Source organism: Canis lupus, chromosome 15 (genome assembly GCF_003254725.2).
Source record: "Canis lupus dingo isolate Sandy chromosome 15, ASM325472v2, whole genome shotgun sequence".
NCBI classification, from domain to species: domain Eukaryota; kingdom Metazoa; phylum Chordata; class Mammalia; order Carnivora; family Canidae; genus Canis; species Canis lupus.
The window spans coordinates 44,695,791-44,714,684 of NC_064257.1; the positions used below are offsets into that span (position 1 = coordinate 44,695,791).

The window sequence follows — 18,894 nt, forward strand, 5'->3', positions numbered from 1 at the left end:
AAAAAAAAAAAAAGCTTTTTTTCAGAGACAGGGGATTGATTGGAAAAAAGTAATGTGTCCCATTTAAAATTTTGGTATATGGTATTTTCTAACTTAGGAAGCCACAATGTTCTTGGCCCATCATGACATTGGGTAGCATTAACTAAGTTTTGTGCTTCCAAATCACTTTTGTTTTTAAGAATTTCTTGATATTGTTATAGCCTGCCTTCAATTTTGATCCTTTATTCTTTCTGTCAGGTGCACAGGATTACCTTTTTTAGCCTTCTGTCTTGTCACCAACCATTCCTACTTGGTGGCCATGTACTTGGATAAAAGGCCGCATTATCTTTCTGGCTCCACTCAATGTCTAAGGATACCTTGCTTCCTTTGCTTGCATCCCACAAACTATTTCCCTCATCCTATTTACTGCAGCAAATCTCTCCTTAGTTGATGAGATTGTGTTTATCTCCTTGTAAGCCCTACCTATCCTGAATGGTCTGTCATCGTCTGCCTTTAAAATCCTTCCTCTTCCTCTCTTTAAATAATGATGGGGCTAAGTTATACCCAAAGCTCACCCTACAGACTATTTCCTCAGTACCTTGCAGAAAACACCAAACAAAAATACCATTTTAAAAGAGGTGTATTTTTTTTTCTTTTAGAATGTAAGCTCCACAAGAGCAGGGACAATGTTTTCTGTATGTTCTATTGTGCCTAGTACACTGTAAATGCTCAATAAATATTGATGATGGGAAAAAAATGCTAAAGAAAAACTTGTGAAACATGGAATGTTGCCTTGTGAATCACTGAAAGCCAATTATAAGCTGCTGAGGGGGATTCTGGGCACAACTACATTTTGATAATTGTAGTTTATCAATGGTGCCTGCTGCACTGGTCCAGCGGGGCCCTCAGAGATCCATGCCTCTTGGAAGAGGTAGCAACTATGCCTGCAGATGAACCATGCCCTTAAAACTTCTCATTGCCTCCTGCCTACCACACCCGTCTTAATGACTCCACCAGGGCTCTATAGCAATGAGAAAAAGGCTATGAATCAAAAAATTATTTTTTATGAATCACTGAAACAACCAGTGAGGAATATAGTACAATTTGAGGTCTTTTGTGAGGAAGGCTTTTTAGGGACAGGGTTTTCTTTATATCTGATTATGTTTGTTCTTCGCAGCTAATTATTTTATTTAAATGATACTTAATTTTTTTCACATTATATCTTATACCGCAAGAGCTTCAAATAAAGCCTTTTCAAGAAATCTGTAATGCTTGGTTTTTACCCAAAGTGAGCTTTTATGGAAGGATATAAGGAAATCTCTTTTCACCACCAAATCACACCCAGTTGTTCTCTGGCCGTCATATCAATCAAAGATTCATTTCTTCAGCTAAGACAGGTTTCCGAGAGGGGAAACTCATGTAGATCTTAGGGAAAAAACCCTGCATCTTAGATCTGTAACACTTAAGAGTTAAGAATCTGTCCAAAGATATTATTTCTTTGTTTAGAGTGTTGCAAATCACAAGCAGAATTAAAGTATAGGTTTTAAGTTGAGGGTATGTGTGTGAGGAGAAAAAGGAATCAAGTGTTGGTATAACACTTTACTTCTTTTTCTTCGCCCTTTCCACTAATAGCAAGAATATTGAGAATCCATGCAGAATTCCAAACCAAGTTCCCATAGCAGCACTTAAATAATGTCTGCATACCATTTCCAATTAGAACTAGATTGTAATGTAACGCAAGTCATACCATTATAATACGGAGCTACTTTAGGGATTTTAATTCTTTTTGTGGCAATTACGTTGCCATGGAAACAATCTCTTGCTAATAATGACTTCATCGCACGATCAAAATCCAAAGTGGATTTAAAGATTTGAGGATGCCTGCTTTATTTATTTGCATTAACTTTTTCAAGGACCTCTCCGAGCCTGTATAGTCATGACCCTAGTAGTCAATTCCAGTTTAGTAGGACTTCAAGCTATTTCTTGCATCTCTGCCTAAAGGAAATCCTGCCTAAAAGATCACTTCCAGGCTTTGTTTTGTTTTAAGTATTTTAAGGGGTGTTTGCTTTCTGCTAAGAGGTAGCAGCAGCGGCTCTTTCTCCTCTGACCGCCAAAGCCCCAACTTTGCCTTCGGGCCAAACGAGACTCCCGGCTCGGCGCGCGCCGCCGAAGCGCGGCCTTCTTGGGCCCCGCAGGCTGCCGTAGCCCGGAAGGGCGCTCCCCGGCGGCCGCAGAGGCGCGCCGCCCGCTCCGGCAGTTTCACTTTCGGTTTCGCCCGGGCTTCGGCGGAGGCCGCAGCTGCGCGCCACCTGGAGCGGGGGTTTGGGTCCCGGCCGCCAGGTGAGCCGGGCGGCCGCGCGGGCGGCGGGGGCCCCGGTGTTCGCTGGCCCGGGGTGGGTGCGGGGAGCGGCAGCCGGGAGGCGGGCCGCGCGGACCCCAGGGGCCCGGCCCAGAGCCCCCCGGAGGGGCGATGGACCCCGCGGGCGCCCGCCGCAGCCTCCCCGCGCCGCCGACTCGCCTTCCGGGACCGGGACCGGGGCTGCTGGCGGGGTCCTCGCCGGCGGGTGGGCGGGAGAGCGGGCCGCGGGGCCCCGTGGGCCGCGCCGGGTTCCGAGGGCTCCGGGGCCGCCGCGGCCACCTTACCGGGGCCTGGGGCCTCGGGCCGCGGGCGCCCGCAGGGTACGGCGTCGAGTCCTGGCGCCGGGGCTGCCGCGGATGAGCGCGCGCGGCCGGAGCAGGGGATGGGGCCTTAGGGTGCCCCCCCCCCCCAATGCCGCAGAGACACAGGCTGTGGAGATCCTGGACTCAGAAGCGCTTAGCGAAGGAAGCCCTATTCACTGAACCCCTTCCATCTTTACTCTTGCACGTGCCACTTCCTGTTTGAGCTACGACTACCTGTGCCCTCCGTTAACAGTACAGAGAGTTGTCCGCTTTCATTGAAAAGTGCCTCTTAAATGTTATTTCTGGTTTTGCGCCTTTTGGTGGGCTACCTGTTCTGTCCTTGTGTAGGTCCCGTAAATTATTCAGCCATTTCCCGACTGTGAGGCATTTAGGGTGTTTGCGAATTTTTGTTTCATCCTAGCATCCCAGGTAGTACTTTGATAAACGTTATTTTTAAAACTGCATTTCGGATGATTCACTTGGATTGATTCTGAGCAAGGACATTTTTACAATAGGTGCTGTGCCCCAGTAAGGTCTCTTCAGATCTACATACCCCTTGCCAAATTGTTTTCCAGGAGAGTTTTAGCAGTTTGCATTTCATGTAAGGTTGTGCCTGTTTTCACCAAAAGTATGATAGCTCATAATATGTATTTCTAACACGTCACCCTCACTTTTTTTTTTTTTTTTTTTTTTTTTATGGTGGTGTTTCATAATGCCAATTGCTTGAATTTTGTGCAGGAGTCTAGAGAATTATCTTGGGTTTGTGTGTGTGTGTGTGTGTGTGTGTGTGTGTAAAAGTATTACTGGAGTTCCTGCATAGGCTGACAATGTTAGAGCAGGATGATCTCTTAAGTGGTCATCCAGCATAACTCCCTTATTTTGCAGATGAGGAACCTGGGGCCTTGAGAGGTGAAATGATGAGTTCTCCAAGGTATACAGCTACATTAAGTAGCAGAACTGGGATTAGAATTCAGGTTTCCCATCTCCCAAGTGAGTACTCCTTATGCTGCATTGGGTGGTCTCTCACTAAACTGTGGCATACTTGTATGAGCATTTTTAAAAATCTTGGCATCACTTGAATTATTTTGTCCTGTTAGAAATAACAGAGATTTTAGTCATCTGAGGGAAGTGTAACACTTGGGAAATTGACCATTTTCAGGACTGGGACTAAGAAATCCATTACTTAAAATGGCAACCCTTCAAGATTTTTTTTTTTAAAGATTTTATTTATTCATTCATGAGAGAGAGAGAGAGGCAGAGGGAGAAGCAGGCTCCATGCAGGGAGCCTGATGCGGGACTCGATCCCAGGACTCCAGGATCACGCCCTGGACCAAAGGCAGGCGCCAAACCGCTGAGCCACCCAAGGATTTCCCCCCCTTCAAGATTTCTTGACAGTTGTTTTTAGATTCCCTTTATGTCAGGATAAAGTATCTAAAAAGTTAGAATTTAAAAAAAAATTAAAAGTTAGAATTTGTACTCGATCATCTGATTAGAATTGAGCTGTTTGTTCTCATTTGTTATACCTTGAAAGTTTTTTAAAACTCCTTGTTGCTTGAATACTAGAGAACAATGGTTTTTTGATAAAGGGTTTATAACAGAGTTTTTCAACCTCAGTTGACATTTTGGGCCGGATAATCCTTTGCTGTGGAGCACTGTCCTGTGCTTTTTAGAATGTTAAGCAACATCCTTGGCCTCTATGTCCTAGCACCACCCTCCTCATTCAAGACAGTCCAGAATGTCTCCAGATGTCCGCATTTGCTTACAGGAATCATTTGGGAAGCTTTATAAAATGTCAGTTACGGTGTCCCTTGCCTGGGGAGTCTGACTAGGAGTAGTAGACTTCAGGAATCTGCATTTTAACAAGCATCTCTGTTGACTCGGATGCAGCTGGTTCTTGTACAACACAGAAACATTTCTATTTTCTTTGTCTTTTATTTGGTGGTCAGTAGCAGAGATATGACTGTGGTATAGCCATTTAAGTGCACAGATGATGCAGTGCTAGTCACTATACCCATAGTTTGCGGGTAGGGGTGAAAGGGACAGGGATTTTCCTTGGCACTGTCCTCAAATGTCTCCCACAGGATTGATTGGCCGGTGAGCTTAGGTTCCTTTTCCCCTGTCTCTGAGAAGCTTAGAACCTACTGTGGGAGACTGATCAACAGGAAAACTGCAGAACAGCCTGCTAAATGGGAAGGGGTGCTCTCTGAGTGCTGGATTCATGGCTGGAGTGAGAGAGGGGAGGAAAGTGGCCCTCTCCTGGATGGGGAGGAGGAATTGGTATGAATCCTTCAGAAGAGGGCTAGGTACCCCCTCTGTCCGAGAAGGGAGATATGTTGAGAGCTGTTTTCAGTGTCTGATGCCCTCAAGTAGGTGAAAGTTTACAGGTAAACATTGCCAAGAAACAAGGATTTGCATGCCTTCTGCTCAGTGATGTAACTCAAAATCACATTAGATGTACTGCTTAACCTTTGACCATTGTATTTCTCCGCAGGCTAGTTTACAGCACTTTGTCACTTGAGGCAGTTTTCCTGCAGTGCTCCTACCCTCCAGCTGGATCTCCCCTACATCTCCATATATGTCTGTGGCCATTCCCCACGCGTAAGGGGAGAATCTAGACATACTCCAAAGGGCAGCTTTGAAAGCGCTGAGGCTTTGGGACCAAGCCTTAGTTCTGCTTACCACCTTGCAGGGTTACTGTGAATCACTCGTGAATCTAACAACCAGGCACATAGTTGGATGAATAAAATTTGGTTCTTTTTTCCCTCCATTCTTCTACTAAAAAAAAATCTCTGCAGGGCAGTTTGCAGATGTTCTTATACTAGACCTCTCAGTAGCTTCTGGCAGAAAATATACTGCCTTTGACTTAATAGCCATTTCTGAAAATAGGTCATTTAAAACAAACCTGAGTAGGAGTCAGGGGAGGGAGAGAGGCATAGAGGTGATTATGGCTTTAATTTTGAAGGGAGAAGTTTTATCAAGGTGACCCTGCAGAAAGGAGGCCTTTTTCCTCTTATGTGTTTATGGTTCAAGAGGCTTTTCTCTTGCTTCAGACATGTCCAGAACTCTGCCTTCTGCCTTAACCAATTTAAAAGATGAACAGTTAAAATTACATGAGCCAAGTGATGGGAAAAATTGTGATGTTGAGACCAATTTACTCATACAAAATGGATTTATGGGCAAGTCATTAAGTAACAGTGAGTACCAAGGAAGCCTAATGAAGATGAATGTAGAAGATGTGGTCTCTTAGAGTGATGGATAAAATGCGTTTGAAGCAGCCACCCTCTTTTCAAATAACTTTTGAAATGTATTTTTTTTTCCAAGAGATTTAGCAGAATGTAGATGTCCTGGAGAAAAAAATGACAAGCCTGGTAGTAGTCTTTCCTTTCACGTGGCTTTTGAGGGAGAAAAGACTTGTATAGAAAAGGTGGAGATTGTAAGAGAATAGTGACAGGTTCCACCGAGTACAGCCAGGTAGGGGAATGGCGCTGCCAGAACCAGCTGAGGCGGCTCACTTGCACTGCCTGCGCAGGCCTCTGCCTATCACCCTCTTGTGTTCTTTGCGCCTGACACGGTAGTCCCCAGACTTGCGAGGCATGTGCTGACCGGTTCCTGGGCTCTTCTCCAGACCCACTGAAGCAGAATCTCCAAGTAAGCCCATCGATTCATGCTGGGAAACCGACCTGGCGGCTCAAGTTCAAGCTCTCCCAGCCTGGCTTGGCTTGCCGAGCTTGCCAGGAATGTGGTCCTGCCACACACACCCCGGCTGCATATGCATACACACACACACACACACACACACACACACACACGCCTGCCACACACACCCTGGCTACACACACACATACATACATGCCTGCCACACACACACACACCCCGGCTACATTTCATCCTCTTGGCTGCAACATTTTCTCCTCAATCCCAAACACATGTCCAGTGCTTTTGCTAGGATTTCTGTCCTTTCAGACTCGGCCCTCCTTTTCCTTCCCACTCAACGCTGGTGTCACCTCCAGAAAGCCCTTGCCCTGCCCAGCCTGTGCTCAGGGAGCTGCTTTCTCTGTGCACTTGTCTCTGCATAATTCTATCCCAAGACATACAGCTTTTAAAAAGTTCTCCATTGATGTGTTTCTGTGCCCGCTTTGGAGTGTACCCTCTGAGGGCCCGAGGCTATGTGGAACATGTTAACAACGTTGCACCCATAGCCTGTGCACCTGACCCTTTGATGCTGAACGAAAGTTTGAGGTATGGAACACCTTCAGGAAGAGAGTGATGCTAATCCGAGTAAACATGTGGCTTCGTGACAGAGCTGTGACCTTTGATGAGCTTAGAAGAGAAGAGTTTTACCTATTCTTTTTAAAAAAAAATGAAGAAATAAGATGAATAATGTTTTTTAAAAATAGCTAATACCAGCATTTATCTAGGCCTGTATTTTTTTCTGTATTAACTTTTAACTTTGGACACAGGGTAGTTAATAATATTCCTGTCAACTAGATTTTCACATGACCATACATCTCAGTGATTCTTTAAAAAAATCTTTTTATAAAGATTTTATTTATTTGAGAGAGAGAGAGAGAGACAGACAGACCATGTACAAGCAAGGTGAGTGGCAGAGGGAGAGGGAGAAGCAGGCTCCCCCCAGAGCAGGGAGCCTGATGCAGGACTCCATCCCAGGACCCTGGGATCATGATCTGAGATGAAGGCAGACATTAAACCAACTGAGCCACCCAGGCGTCTGCCTCCTTAGTGTTTATTTTTTGTTTTGTTTTTTCAACACAAAGTAAACAGCTAGTTTCATCTCAGTCTTGTACCTAGAAAGAAAGTACCATCATGGGATTTTGCATACGATAGGAAATGGACCTGACTCATGAGCTGAGTCTCAATCAGGCCCTTAGAGTTTATAGTCTCTCTAGACCTGTTCAGCCACAAAACAGCACGTGTTTGGGACATAAATAAGGCAGTTTATAGATGAATGGGAAGATTTGTTTGTTTTTACTAAACTCATCAAGAGTACTGAGTCTGTTACAGGATTTACTTTGTAACATTTTTTCTTGCACTCACAACAGTGTAAATAAAATTGTGTGGTCTGAGTCTGGAATGAATAGTGGTCGTCCTGAATAGTAGTTGTAATTCCAGATATTGACTGAGACTCTAACTAAAAACAAAAAAACAAGAACAACAACAACAACAAAAAGAAAACTTGGCAATCCAGTTAAATTAAAATTTGCTGAGTAAAATAATTAGCTGATCCCGTTTGATCCCATCTTTCAAACCTTGGGGAGATGGAATACAGAATGGTCCAAAGAACAGCCCCCAATTTAAGAATACTTTGTGAAATTTGCATTTTCTTTTATTTAACTTAAGATGTTGACTTTTTGTAATTAAAGAGAATTATTTCACTTAAATTATAATCACTTTTGTTTACTCACACCCTTTGAACAAGAGTTTAAATTCTTCTGGATTTTAAGTTCTTTAAGGTCAGAACTTGTGTGAATGCCATGTTTTTGAATTTCCCAGAAAATATGTGTGGACATGTATGTATTTGTTGAAGAAATGAAAAGCCATTAACTGAGCATTCTAGCTTACCCAGACTGCTTAAGCTGGCACAGATTCACTGTGAGAAAAATCTCCAAACGATGTTCCTGAACTTGTACTCAGATCATGGAGTGGCTGAGAGAAGTAAGCAGTGCTGTTTATGAAAGAAAATGTTATAAAAATCCTGATTAAAAACGATTTGAGTTCTTGAGGAGAGTCCTTAAAATATTGTATCCATACTGATTTTTTAAAAAATTTTAAAAAATATTTTATTTATTTATTCATGAGAGACAGAGAGAGAGAGGCAGAGACACAGGCAGAGGGAGAAACAGGCTCCATGCAGAGAGCCCGATGTGGGACTTCCTCCTTGGTCTCCAGGATCAGGCCCTGGGCTGAAGGCAGCGCTAAACTGCTGAGCCATGGGGTTGCTCTCCATACGGATTGTTAAGTGTCCGTACTATATGGCTACTAAATGGCAGTGAGCTGAATTTGAAACAAAAACATTTTCCAAAGTCCTTTTGCTGGCAGTTTTTGCTTAAGTAACTACAGTTTTGTTACATTTGTTTACCAAAATATTTTGAGACAGGAAACTGTTGTATAACAAGATGAATTTGGAAAGGAGTGATTCGCAACTATGTATGTTTGATTAGGGTATGTAATGTTCTGTCTGTATTTCAGACTCCTATTCTTGAATTTCAAGACTTTTTTTACTAAAAGGCAACCTGTGGAAAGGGAAAAGATATTGCAAATGACATTTCTGATAAAGGGTTAGTATACAAAAAAAAAAAAAAAAAAAAGAGTTAGTATACAAAATATAGAAAGAACTTCTAAAACTCAACACCCCAAAACCAAATAATACAATTAAAAAATGGGCAGAAGATATGAACAGACATTTCTCCAAAGAAGACACACAGATGGCCAACAGACACTTGAAAACATGCTCAGTGTCACTAATTATCAAGGAGATGCAAATCAAAACTACAATGAGATATTACCTCATACCTGTCAGAATGACTAAAATCAACAACACAAGAAACAAGTATTGATGAGAATGTGGGGGAAAAGGAACACTCGTGTGCTGTAGGTAGGCATGTAAACTGTTGTAGCCACTCTGGAAAACTGTATGGAGATTCCTCAAAAAGTTAAAAATAGAACTACCCCATGATCCAGCAATCACACTAGGTATTTACCCAAAGAATACAAAAATACTAATTCAAAGGGATACATGCACCCCGTTGTTCATAGAGCATTATCTGCCATAGCCAAACTATGGAAGTAGCCCAAGTGTTCATCAACTGATGAATGGGTAAAGAAGAGGTGGTGTGTGTGTGTGGTGTGTATGAAACAGGATATTAGCCATAAAAAGGAATGAAATCTTGCCATTTGCAGTGACATGGATGGAGCTAGAGAGTATTATGATAAGTGAAATAAGCCAGTTAGAGAAAGACAAATACCATATGATTTTACTCATGTAGAATTTAAGAAACAGAACAAACAAAGGGGAAAAAAGAGCGAACCAAGAACTAGACCCTTAACTACAGAGAACACAGTGACCAGAGGGGAGGTGGGTGGGGGGATGGGTGAAATAGGGGATAGGAATTAAGGAATGCACTTGAAATGGACACTGGATGATTAAAATAAAAACTTTTTTTAAAAATACTTTTTTCTTAATTAAATAGAGTGTATATCTGCTCTAATTGTAATAGAGTAAATAGCAACTGCAATAGCAACTTTCAGGAGGCTGTATAAGGTGGTGATTAAGAGCATGGGCTGGTCATCCACTTACTAGCTGTGTGACCAGAGCAGGACCTCTGTGTCTATTTCTTCATCTGTTGAATGAAGATTAAAAACAACACCTACCTCATAGGGTAGTGAATTTTAAATGGATTAAAACATAAAAAGTGCTTAGGTAAGTGCTGGCATGGCATATAGTACACTCAGATACTAGCTCTCAATTATGCTTATAATTATTTTTAGAAACACTCTTTTGGCATCAGCTGGTTGTAAATATGTCTACATTATATAACATAGACTTTAAAATGTGATTGTTTTGAGCTTGAATGTTGGTTATATCACATTTGAGGGCAAATTATTTCAGCTTTTTGTGCTTTTATTGTCATTAGCAAAATGGAGATATTAAGACTTTCTTTCCAGTGTTCTTATAAAGATTAAATGGGATCATGTTTATTAGGATCTCAGCAGAGTGGCTCAGTATAGACTAAGCATCCAGTAAATGAGGGAGGTGGCAGTGGTTGTAATGGGTATCCTGACGGTGTGAGACAGTAGTGACAAGTGATTAAGAACAGGGGCTCTGTTAACGGAGCTGTGGTGTAGGGTTGCTGTGGGATAACCAACTGAAGTCATGCATTAGCTTAGTATCTGGCTGGTAGTAAGTACTGAAAACGTGCTAGCTGTCGTGTTGTAATAGTAGCGAATAATGTTGAGTTATGTGTGCTCTTTTGATACTTGATTTCCTATAAATATGTTGAAGGCTTCAGGGCTTTTTTTGAGTTTTGAGTAAATGATTAACTTTTGTCTTGGCTTTTATTGCTCCTTTTCAGATTTCTGATCAGGATTGTTAAAATGAGTCTACGGAAGCAAACCCCCAGTGACTTCTTAAAGCAAATCATCGGACGACCAGTTGTGGTAAAATTGAATTCTGGAGTGGATTATCGAGGTAATATTTTCATGCTTCGTCCTCACTGGTGCAACTAAATAAGTAAATATGACTTAACTGGTTTTTATTAAGCTCTTGAACATACCCAGTCAAATGAAGAAGCAGTGGCTACCAGCAGGTTTTGTGCCCATTTCTTTTTCCACTGCTGAGATGGTTCCCTTTCGAGACAAGGTGGAAAGCAGTGTGTGTGCTTCTGACTTCCGGTGTGATTTGTGTGACTGCTGTCACCTGTCTCTGCTTTGAGACCGTATGTGTACGTCCTAGTAACAGCCAGGATTCTCAGCCACCTCAGGCATGAATAACTGGAGATGGAAGAACACCTGTCATGGCAGCCTTTGTTTTTGCCCAAGTATTCAAGAGGGACAAGCAACTATTTAGACAGTGTCACCTTACAGCCTGAACTCCCCACCCTTCCGGTGTGCATGCTATCCAAGTACTCCTTCCCATTCGTTTAGAGGATGCTTTTTTTTTTTTTTTTTTTTTTTTTAGATTTTACTTATTCATTCATGAGAGACAGAGAGAGAGAGAGAAACAGAGACACAGCCAGAAGGAGAAGCAGGCTCCACACAGGGACCCCGATGCAGGACTGGATCCCGGGACTCCAGGATCCTGCCCTGGGCCAAAGACAGGCGCTAAACCGCTGAGCCACCCAGGGATCCCCTGAGAATGCTCTTTTTAAGAGGCTGTGACACTACTGAAATTAACTTCGCAGGAGGAATGGTATCAAATGCCATTTTTTAAAAAGTTACTGAAACCCTAATCTTCCAAAATTTAATGTGTTAATTATCTGGAATTTTTCCCCAGGTACGGATTACTCATTCATTAGCAGAGTAAAGCCTTTTCTTGTCTCTTTTCTGAATGAGGATGCTAATTTTGAGCTTTTTCCTCTTTCCACTCTTGCAAGCTTAATTTTTCTGAGAACCTCCTATGTGTCCAGTGTGTGCTAATCATTTCAGTTTCCAATTTATCTTCACATAAATCCTTTGAGATGTCTGCTTGTCCCTACCTAGCAAGGGAGGAGCTAGGACTCCCAACTCAAGCCTGACTTAAAAGCCTTGTTAAGAAGCCACTCTGCTGTTTATGTACTGCTTTAGTTTCTTGACATCAATAACCCAGTTTAATTTTATTTTTATAGTGGAAACTAATGGATTTATACTGAATACTGAGGTATAAAGTCTCTATGTACTGCTTCATACCCATGAACGTTTGATGAGCACAGAGGAGAGAATAGACTTTAAGAGATTTGAGCATATTCAACAGTTGGTTAGGGTGGGGACATTGTGTTCAGTATCTTCTCAGAACCCACTTCACTGAGGAGTTCAGCCGGCCTAGCCTGACTTTTTTCTCTATACTCGTTAGGGATAATATTTTTATTTGTAAAGGTAGTATATGAATTTTTCTTTTTTTTTTTTTTTTCATTTCATCTCTCTTTTCTAAAGAATTTCAAAGCAAATAATGAAGAAAAATATACAGAAGAAAGCAGTCTCCCCAAATTCTACCATCCAGAGAGAATCAGGCTAACCAGTTTGGACCTGAATCCATATAAGCATAATTTCATATAAATGGGATCAGCTCTGCAAACATTCTGATTTTTTTTCTTTTTACATTAAAAAAATATATTCAGTTCTCTGACAATATAGAATGTTTAATGCTGTATAGGAGTACCTTATGGGGATGTACCACAGTTCTGTTTTTGTTTTTAACCAATTTCCTATTGATGGATGTGTAGGTGTTTACCAGTGTTTTTTTTACTATTTTAAGTAAACAGCTTTTCTCCTTTGACATGTATCCAAGTATTTCTTTAAAATAAATTCCCTAGGCTAGGATTTCTGTGTTAATGAGTGTGCCAAGTGGCCCTCCCCTCAAGGCAGATGGGCTTATTCTTCTGTGGGTTCTCACCAACCCCTTCTTTTCAGCTTTTCCATTCTAATTGGCAACAAGTGCTAGTTTCATTTTATTTGTTTTTTTTTTTTTGTTTACTAGAGAGGTTGGAGGCCTTTCACATGGCTAGTCACTGTCATGATTAAATTTTAAAAACCCAGCTCTTTGTAGCAATTTCTCTTAAATTTTGAAGAAAACTTTTTTTTTTCCTGTTCTTCCTGGTACTTTATCCCTTTAGAGACAATGACAACCTCCTGGCCTTTTTCTTAAATCAACCTTTGCAAGGAGAATACATAACTTTTTACTAGTGAATATTTCATTTTGAAATGCTTTGGGTTAACTTTCAAACATTTGCATATCATGCTTTGGAAGTTTCTTGCTCACTTAGGATTGTGGCTTAGATATAAAATAATACAGTAGGAAATAAACAGGAAAGTTATATCTTAGGCTTTCTTTTGATGGAAAATAATTGTTAGTAATTGTTCAAATCTATTCTGATTATTTGAAAGTGTACAGCTTCTAGCAGAATTCCTTCAGATTAATGTCGTGTGTTCTCATTACACAATTTGGAAAAGAAACATTTTTGTTTAGAGGCAAATGAGGGCAGAGGCAGGGAGTGAGGAGCATATTAACGAAGTGAGACTAAATGAAGCTATCGATTTGGCTAATTGTATCAAACTTGTAGTATTCTTAATTTTTTTTTTCTAGATATTACCGCTTGAAGTTAGAGACTCGGAGGCTTCTATATTTTCATCTTTTGAAAAAAATTATCAGGGCACATTGTGCACAATTTATACCATCTCAACACAATTAAAAAGATTGACTCAAACAGTTTCCCTTAAAAGCTCTTTAGAATGTTTTTGGCCATTTTTCTATATTAGTCTGGATTTGAAAATATTCTAAGTGTAACAAAACAGAAAGGGATGTGTTATAATGCAATATGGTGCCCTGTCTTCTCAAGCTGCTCTTCACTGTGAGTCACAGCTTTAAGTTGTTCCTTCAGGAGCACCTGCTATCTCCTCTTCTATTATTTTAACAGATTGTGGAGACTTCCTCTTAACCCTGGAGTACATTCATCTGCTGCAGTAGATGTTGCAAAAGAATGCAGTAAATCTGCCAGACTCATATTTTACTTAGTGGCTAAAGTAAGACATGCCCCCTGGAAGTGAGGAGCCTTGGCCAGTGGTCATTTGTTCGTGCATAATTGCCCACTCCTGATTTTAGCTTTCAAAGAATGGTATTTTATTTGGAGTGTGCTCGTTACGTTATTTTTGTGAAGGCTTTAGAACTTGCTGTGATCACACGTCCCATGAAGCAAGTGATAGTTTGATGTTTTCCCTGTTAGCAATGCATCCATGTCTGCTTTCACACTGTATGCTTCTTAGCCTTCATTCACATTGGCATAGAATGAAACTATTGAGTTTCACTTACAGCGTGAATTTTTATATTAAGGATGTGAGAGCTAACAAATAATGAGATTGTCAGCTCTAAGGTGTACCCTGTAATTTTCAACTCTTATTTGCCTTGTATATCTTCTCTTTGACTAAATCTGCCTCCAGGGGTCCTGGCTTGCCTGGATGGCTACATGAATATAGCCTTGGAGCAGACGGAAGAATATGTAAATGGACAGCTGAAGAATAAGTATGGTGATGCATTTATCCGTGGAAACAATGGTAATAATCTCTCGCTGTACAGTTGTGCAACATCCCCAAAGAAGCCTTTTTGTCTATAATCAGGATCCCCCGCAGATTTTCTACATAATTCAAAAGTTTAGTTTTCGTTTTGCTTTGTTTATTTTTAACTTCTTCTATCTCAGATCTTTACTGTGGCTAGTTTTTTTTAGGATGCTTCATAGAATTTTGGAATAGACATTCTCACCTTCCCTCTCTCCACTAACAAGGACCTGAGGGGCAGTAGGACACTGATTCAGAACCCTGAGTACAGTTTATTACATTCCCCCAGCACTGCCTCTCACATCAGAAGTTGGAGCTGTAAGAGTGGCCACTCTTGCCCCATTATCTTTGGTTTGCATCATTTTGCAGTTAGCCTGTCCTGATTGGCCTTTCTCTCTTAAATGTTCAGGTGCTTTTTGTGGAGGTTGGCCTCCTTTAGTTTGGCAAAATGACAAAATAGGAAAAATGATTCTAAAGTTGATCTGCTTCTTAACAACCAGTACATTGCTATGAATGTTATGACGACTTTTAAGTTCCTTGTTTGAAAGAATTAGCAATGAAGTCATATTTGAATTTCTCAGGGGGAAGAGGAAAACATCAAAACTGAGAAAATTATCCTTTGACTCATCCCTCCCCCGTTTTGATCCCATCCCCCAAATGCAGCTCTGGGGCTCCTGAGTTTGGGGTTTTTATTGATGTGCATTCTTTAGTTCTGGGTAATTTCTTCCTCCCCCCTTATTAACAGTTGGGTCTCTGCACTGAACTAAATATCCCAACTTTTATTATAGATATTTCTATCTCTAGTTCTTATAGTACCGTATTTCTTCACATCCTATCTCTGTATAGATCTTTTGTTGGCTTTTTATCCCTCTCGGCATGTATAATTTCCTGTTTTTTTACATTAGTTTTATTTTACTCCCTCCATTTATTGGAAATGTTATGATCTTTCACCATCTAGACAGCTTAGAGCAGCAGTCACCTGTGAGTGGTGACAGGCTAGATCCTGTCACATGGACACTACCTCCAGGGTGTGTCCAGTTTCCTGGGCATGTTTCTACCATCATTCTGACACTTCCCATCATATAACTTTTTCCATGATGAAATCAGTGGTAGTTATCTTTAGACTCCCAGATTCATATCCTTGTCTCTTAAGAAGGATTCTATTTAATCTGTGCTATGTTCTTTGATCAAGATACCTCTGAATGTACACTTTGAATGGACGTGTCAGAGTCTGAGTAGGCATGGAGGTGGGAAGGGCAGAACACCTCTGGTGAAAGCCTGACCACAGTCACCTAGTTATTAAGTTTTGTCTCATTCTTAGGTACCACATATCCCAAGGAGTTCATTTTGGGTGGTCATGAGGGCTTGCTGAGCAAACTTTTGGATAACACCAAAGGTTGATACTTTAAAAGGGAATTCAGAATAAAGATTTTAGTATTTAAAAACAAAGCAAAAAACTCCTCAGCTCTTGTTTATCTTGTTGTAATTAAATAGTAAATAGCAGGTTTAAAGTTTATATTGGAAAGATGGATGAAAAAAATTTTTTTTGAAGATTTTATTCATTCATTCATGAGGGACACAGAGGCAGAGACATAGGCAGAGGGAGAAGCAGGCTCCACGCAGGGAGCCTAATGTGGCAGTCGATCCTGGGACTCTGGGATCACACCCTGAGCCGAAGGCAGACGCTCAACTGCTGAGCCAGGTGTCCCTGAAAATATGTTTTTAATTGTTAACTTGAAGTTTAGTCTGGTAGATTTAATGTTACTACAGGCAGAATTATTATAAAACGTCCTTAGATTCCACGAATTTTCACGTCCATTTTATTTTATTCTCTTGGTCACGATTTGCAGTCAAATGTATAGTGAACGCTAGAACACAGTCCTTGTAAGACATCAAACCCAGGTCTCGGTTCTTCAAATTTGGTTTTTAATATCATAGAATTTATTGTGCAGTATGAAAAATCCCTTCCAATTTGCAGAGATGTTAGACCAAAATCTTTTTGCTTTTAAAACTTGCTATTATGATACTTTAGCACATGTTTTTTTTTTTCAGCGTATTTATTTTTTTCTTTCCAGTATTGTATATAAGTACACAGAAGAGAAGGATGTGAAGATGCCAAGAGGACAATCCTTTTCACACTTGGATATATTTTTTGTATGAGGGTTTTTGTTTTGTTTTGTTTTTTGGTTCTTTTGTGATTTGTTCTATTTCATAATAGTTGGCAATTTTTCACTGACATGCGAGTGAGCGAAGGGCACAAAATTGTGGATGTAGTGTAAAGAGCTCCTCCATATTTAAGTTCCAGGCATCTTCTTTTCCCTCTGTGTCAGTGTGCAGAACACAAATGAATAAAAAAAGAAAATCCATTTCTCTGTACGTGATTTTTAACTCAAGTCTCAAGCAGTGTCATTTGATTTGGTTTGCTTTACCCTGTGTCTGAGGAAGGATGCATACGATGATAACTAAAACATTTTAGAGATGTCCTCCGCTTATCCCATCTCCTTTGGCTTGCCACACAAAATGCTCGAGTGAAAGCGTTCTACAGAGGCATCCAGTTTCCATCAGAGGCCGTAAGGGGTTTGTGAAGTCAGAGGTTCAGCCTCCGATTCCGTCACCCAGATAGAAAATAGAGCTGGGGACCTAAGGCTGGCACTTCCACAAAGGAAGTGGGACTCTGCATGGAGCTGGGGGAAAGTCTGAAGGTTAGTGATATCCCAGTTAGCTTGCTAGATTTTCTTGCCTTCTTTCAAGAGCATGGGCATCAATATCGTTCTCTAATTTTTATGGAACACAGTAGGAGAGGAGCCAGTTGTGTACCGCCATCTGTCTGGCAGTCTTGTAGATTAAAGCAAAGCCTGGACTTTCGTAAACTTACTCAGGTTCCAGTTGGTGAACAGTGGTTGGGGGGGAATTTCTCCTCACCCCCGGCTCAGGGAGGGGCTCTCAGGCCGCCTTTCTCTCAGATCCAAGCTGGGTTGGGGTGTGATGTTGTCCCGGAGCAGCGCACCAAGCATTCACATTGTTTGGCACAAGGCGGCCCCCTCTGCATTATGGGACTCCTGCTGCGAGGGTTTTTACAGTTTATTAATGAGATTTCCACAACCCTGCTTTATCCTCTGAGCAGTGTATGCAGTCTCTAGGAACAGCAAATATATCTGGGCACTGAGGTTGAATGAACAGCAGACAATTGTGTGAATGTTATATTGGCCTTCCTTCTCCCTCCCTCCCCAAGCAAAACAGCATTCCTGTTCCAGGACCCGGTGGTGTGATTTTAAACAATTGCTTGGTTGAAGGATGTGGGGGCAGGACAGGGAAGGAGGGAAGAAAGGGGTGGTGCTGGTTCTGGAGAAGTGTATGTGGCCTTTAGTCTTGTTTTATTTTAAAGATCAGAGTAATTGGAAACAATTATTTTTTAATAACTCAGGAAAGGTGAACAGAAACATTTCACAAGGTTTTACTGTGTGCACACCAAAAAGAAAACACTTTATGCTATGCTTCAATAATTTATCACTTCTTGACAGGGGCTTGAAAAGGGTTCAGTCAGTAAGTACAAATCACCAGGACAACTTTTTTTCCCAAGTGGCGTATCAATCATAAACAACCCCCAGATCCCAGGTTTGAAACAACAAATGATGCTCACTCAGGCTCTACATCTGCAGGGGCCAGTCTGCCTCTGCCCGTTATGGTCACCCTAGGCTCAGGCTGGGGGAGGCGGGATCCTGAGTTTCTACCGTCTCTGTGTGACTCCAGGCTTGGTGCTACAGCAGAGGAGCAGAAACAGTCACGCCTGGGCTCTGAGATGCTTTTGCAGGGGGGCGACACCAGTCACTTTACCTGCATTTTATTAGCCAAGCAAGTTACATGGCCGTGGTTTCCTTTAAGTTTCCAGGATTGAGAAGGAGCGAAAACCAGAAATGAACAATGGCAATATTTACCACAGTATATGTATTAGGATTCTTCAGAGAAACAAAACTAATAGGACCTGTATATAGATAGAGAGAGACTTAGAGAATTGGCTCACACAGTTGTGGAGACTGGCAAGTCCAAAATTTTCAGGGTTGGCTGGTAGGCTGGAGACCCGGGAAAGAGTTGCAGTTCAAGTCCAGAGGCTGACTGCTGGCGGAGTTTCCCCTTCTGGGGAGGTCACTCTTCTAGTTAAGTCTAACCGTTTGGATGAGGCCCACCCACATTATGGAAGGTAATCTGCTTTACTCACAGCCTGCTGATTTAAGTGTTAATCTCATCTTAAAAATACCTTCACGGAAACATCTAGAATGTTGGCCAAATACTGGGGGCCATGGCCTAGCCAAGTTGACACATAGAATGAACTGTTACAGGATCTTAGCCATATCCTTTGCATTATAAATTTCTCTCACAAAGACTAAGAGGTGGACCCAAATCCCAAACTGCAAAGTCTCAGATTTTATTCTTCATGAAAAAAGAATCCTTTCTCAGCTAAGAGTGGGGTTGAGGAACCATGTGCTCCTCGCGCTT

General features: G+C 41.5%; 1 protein-coding gene across 2 annotated transcripts; it reads left to right on the top strand.

Moving 5' to 3' along the window:
- Positions 1-2,060: 2,060 nt before the first annotated feature.
- LSM6 (LSM6 homolog, U6 small nuclear RNA and mRNA degradation associated) lies at positions 2,061-16,766 on the top strand. Of its 2 annotated transcripts, XM_025439110.3 has the most exons (5): positions 2,167-2,319; positions 3,526-3,630; positions 10,731-10,846; positions 14,287-14,400; positions 16,476-16,766. In XM_025439110.3, the coding sequence occupies exons 3-5, from the start codon at positions 10,753-10,755 to the stop codon at positions 16,508-16,510; spliced, it is 243 nt and encodes an 80-aa protein (XP_025294895.1). In that variant the 5' UTR covers positions 2,167-2,319; positions 3,526-3,630; positions 10,731-10,752; the 3' UTR covers positions 16,511-16,766. The 2 variants fall into 2 exon arrangements, with proteins under 2 accessions (XP_025294897.1, XP_025294895.1); XM_025439112.3 differs by lacking the exon at positions 3,526-3,630 and having other exon boundaries at positions 2,061-2,319.
- Positions 16,767-18,894: the final 2,128 nt, after the last annotated feature.

What these genes read in the sequence shown, in the direction of transcription:
- LSM6 (XM_025439112.3), top strand. Translation starts at nt 10,753, where the DNA reads ATGAGTCTACGGAAGCAAACCCCCAGTGACTTCTTAAAGCAAATCATC. An exon ending in TTCTGGAGTGGATTATCGAG is followed by an intron (nt 10,847 to 14,286) that starts GTAATATTTTCA and finishes ATCTGCCTCCAG; the next exon opens with GGGTCCTGGCTTGCCTGGAT. An exon ending in ATTTATCCGTGGAAACAATG is followed by an intron (nt 14,401 to 16,475) that starts GTAATAATCTCT and finishes TTTTCTTTCCAG; the next exon opens with TATTGTATATAAGTACACAG.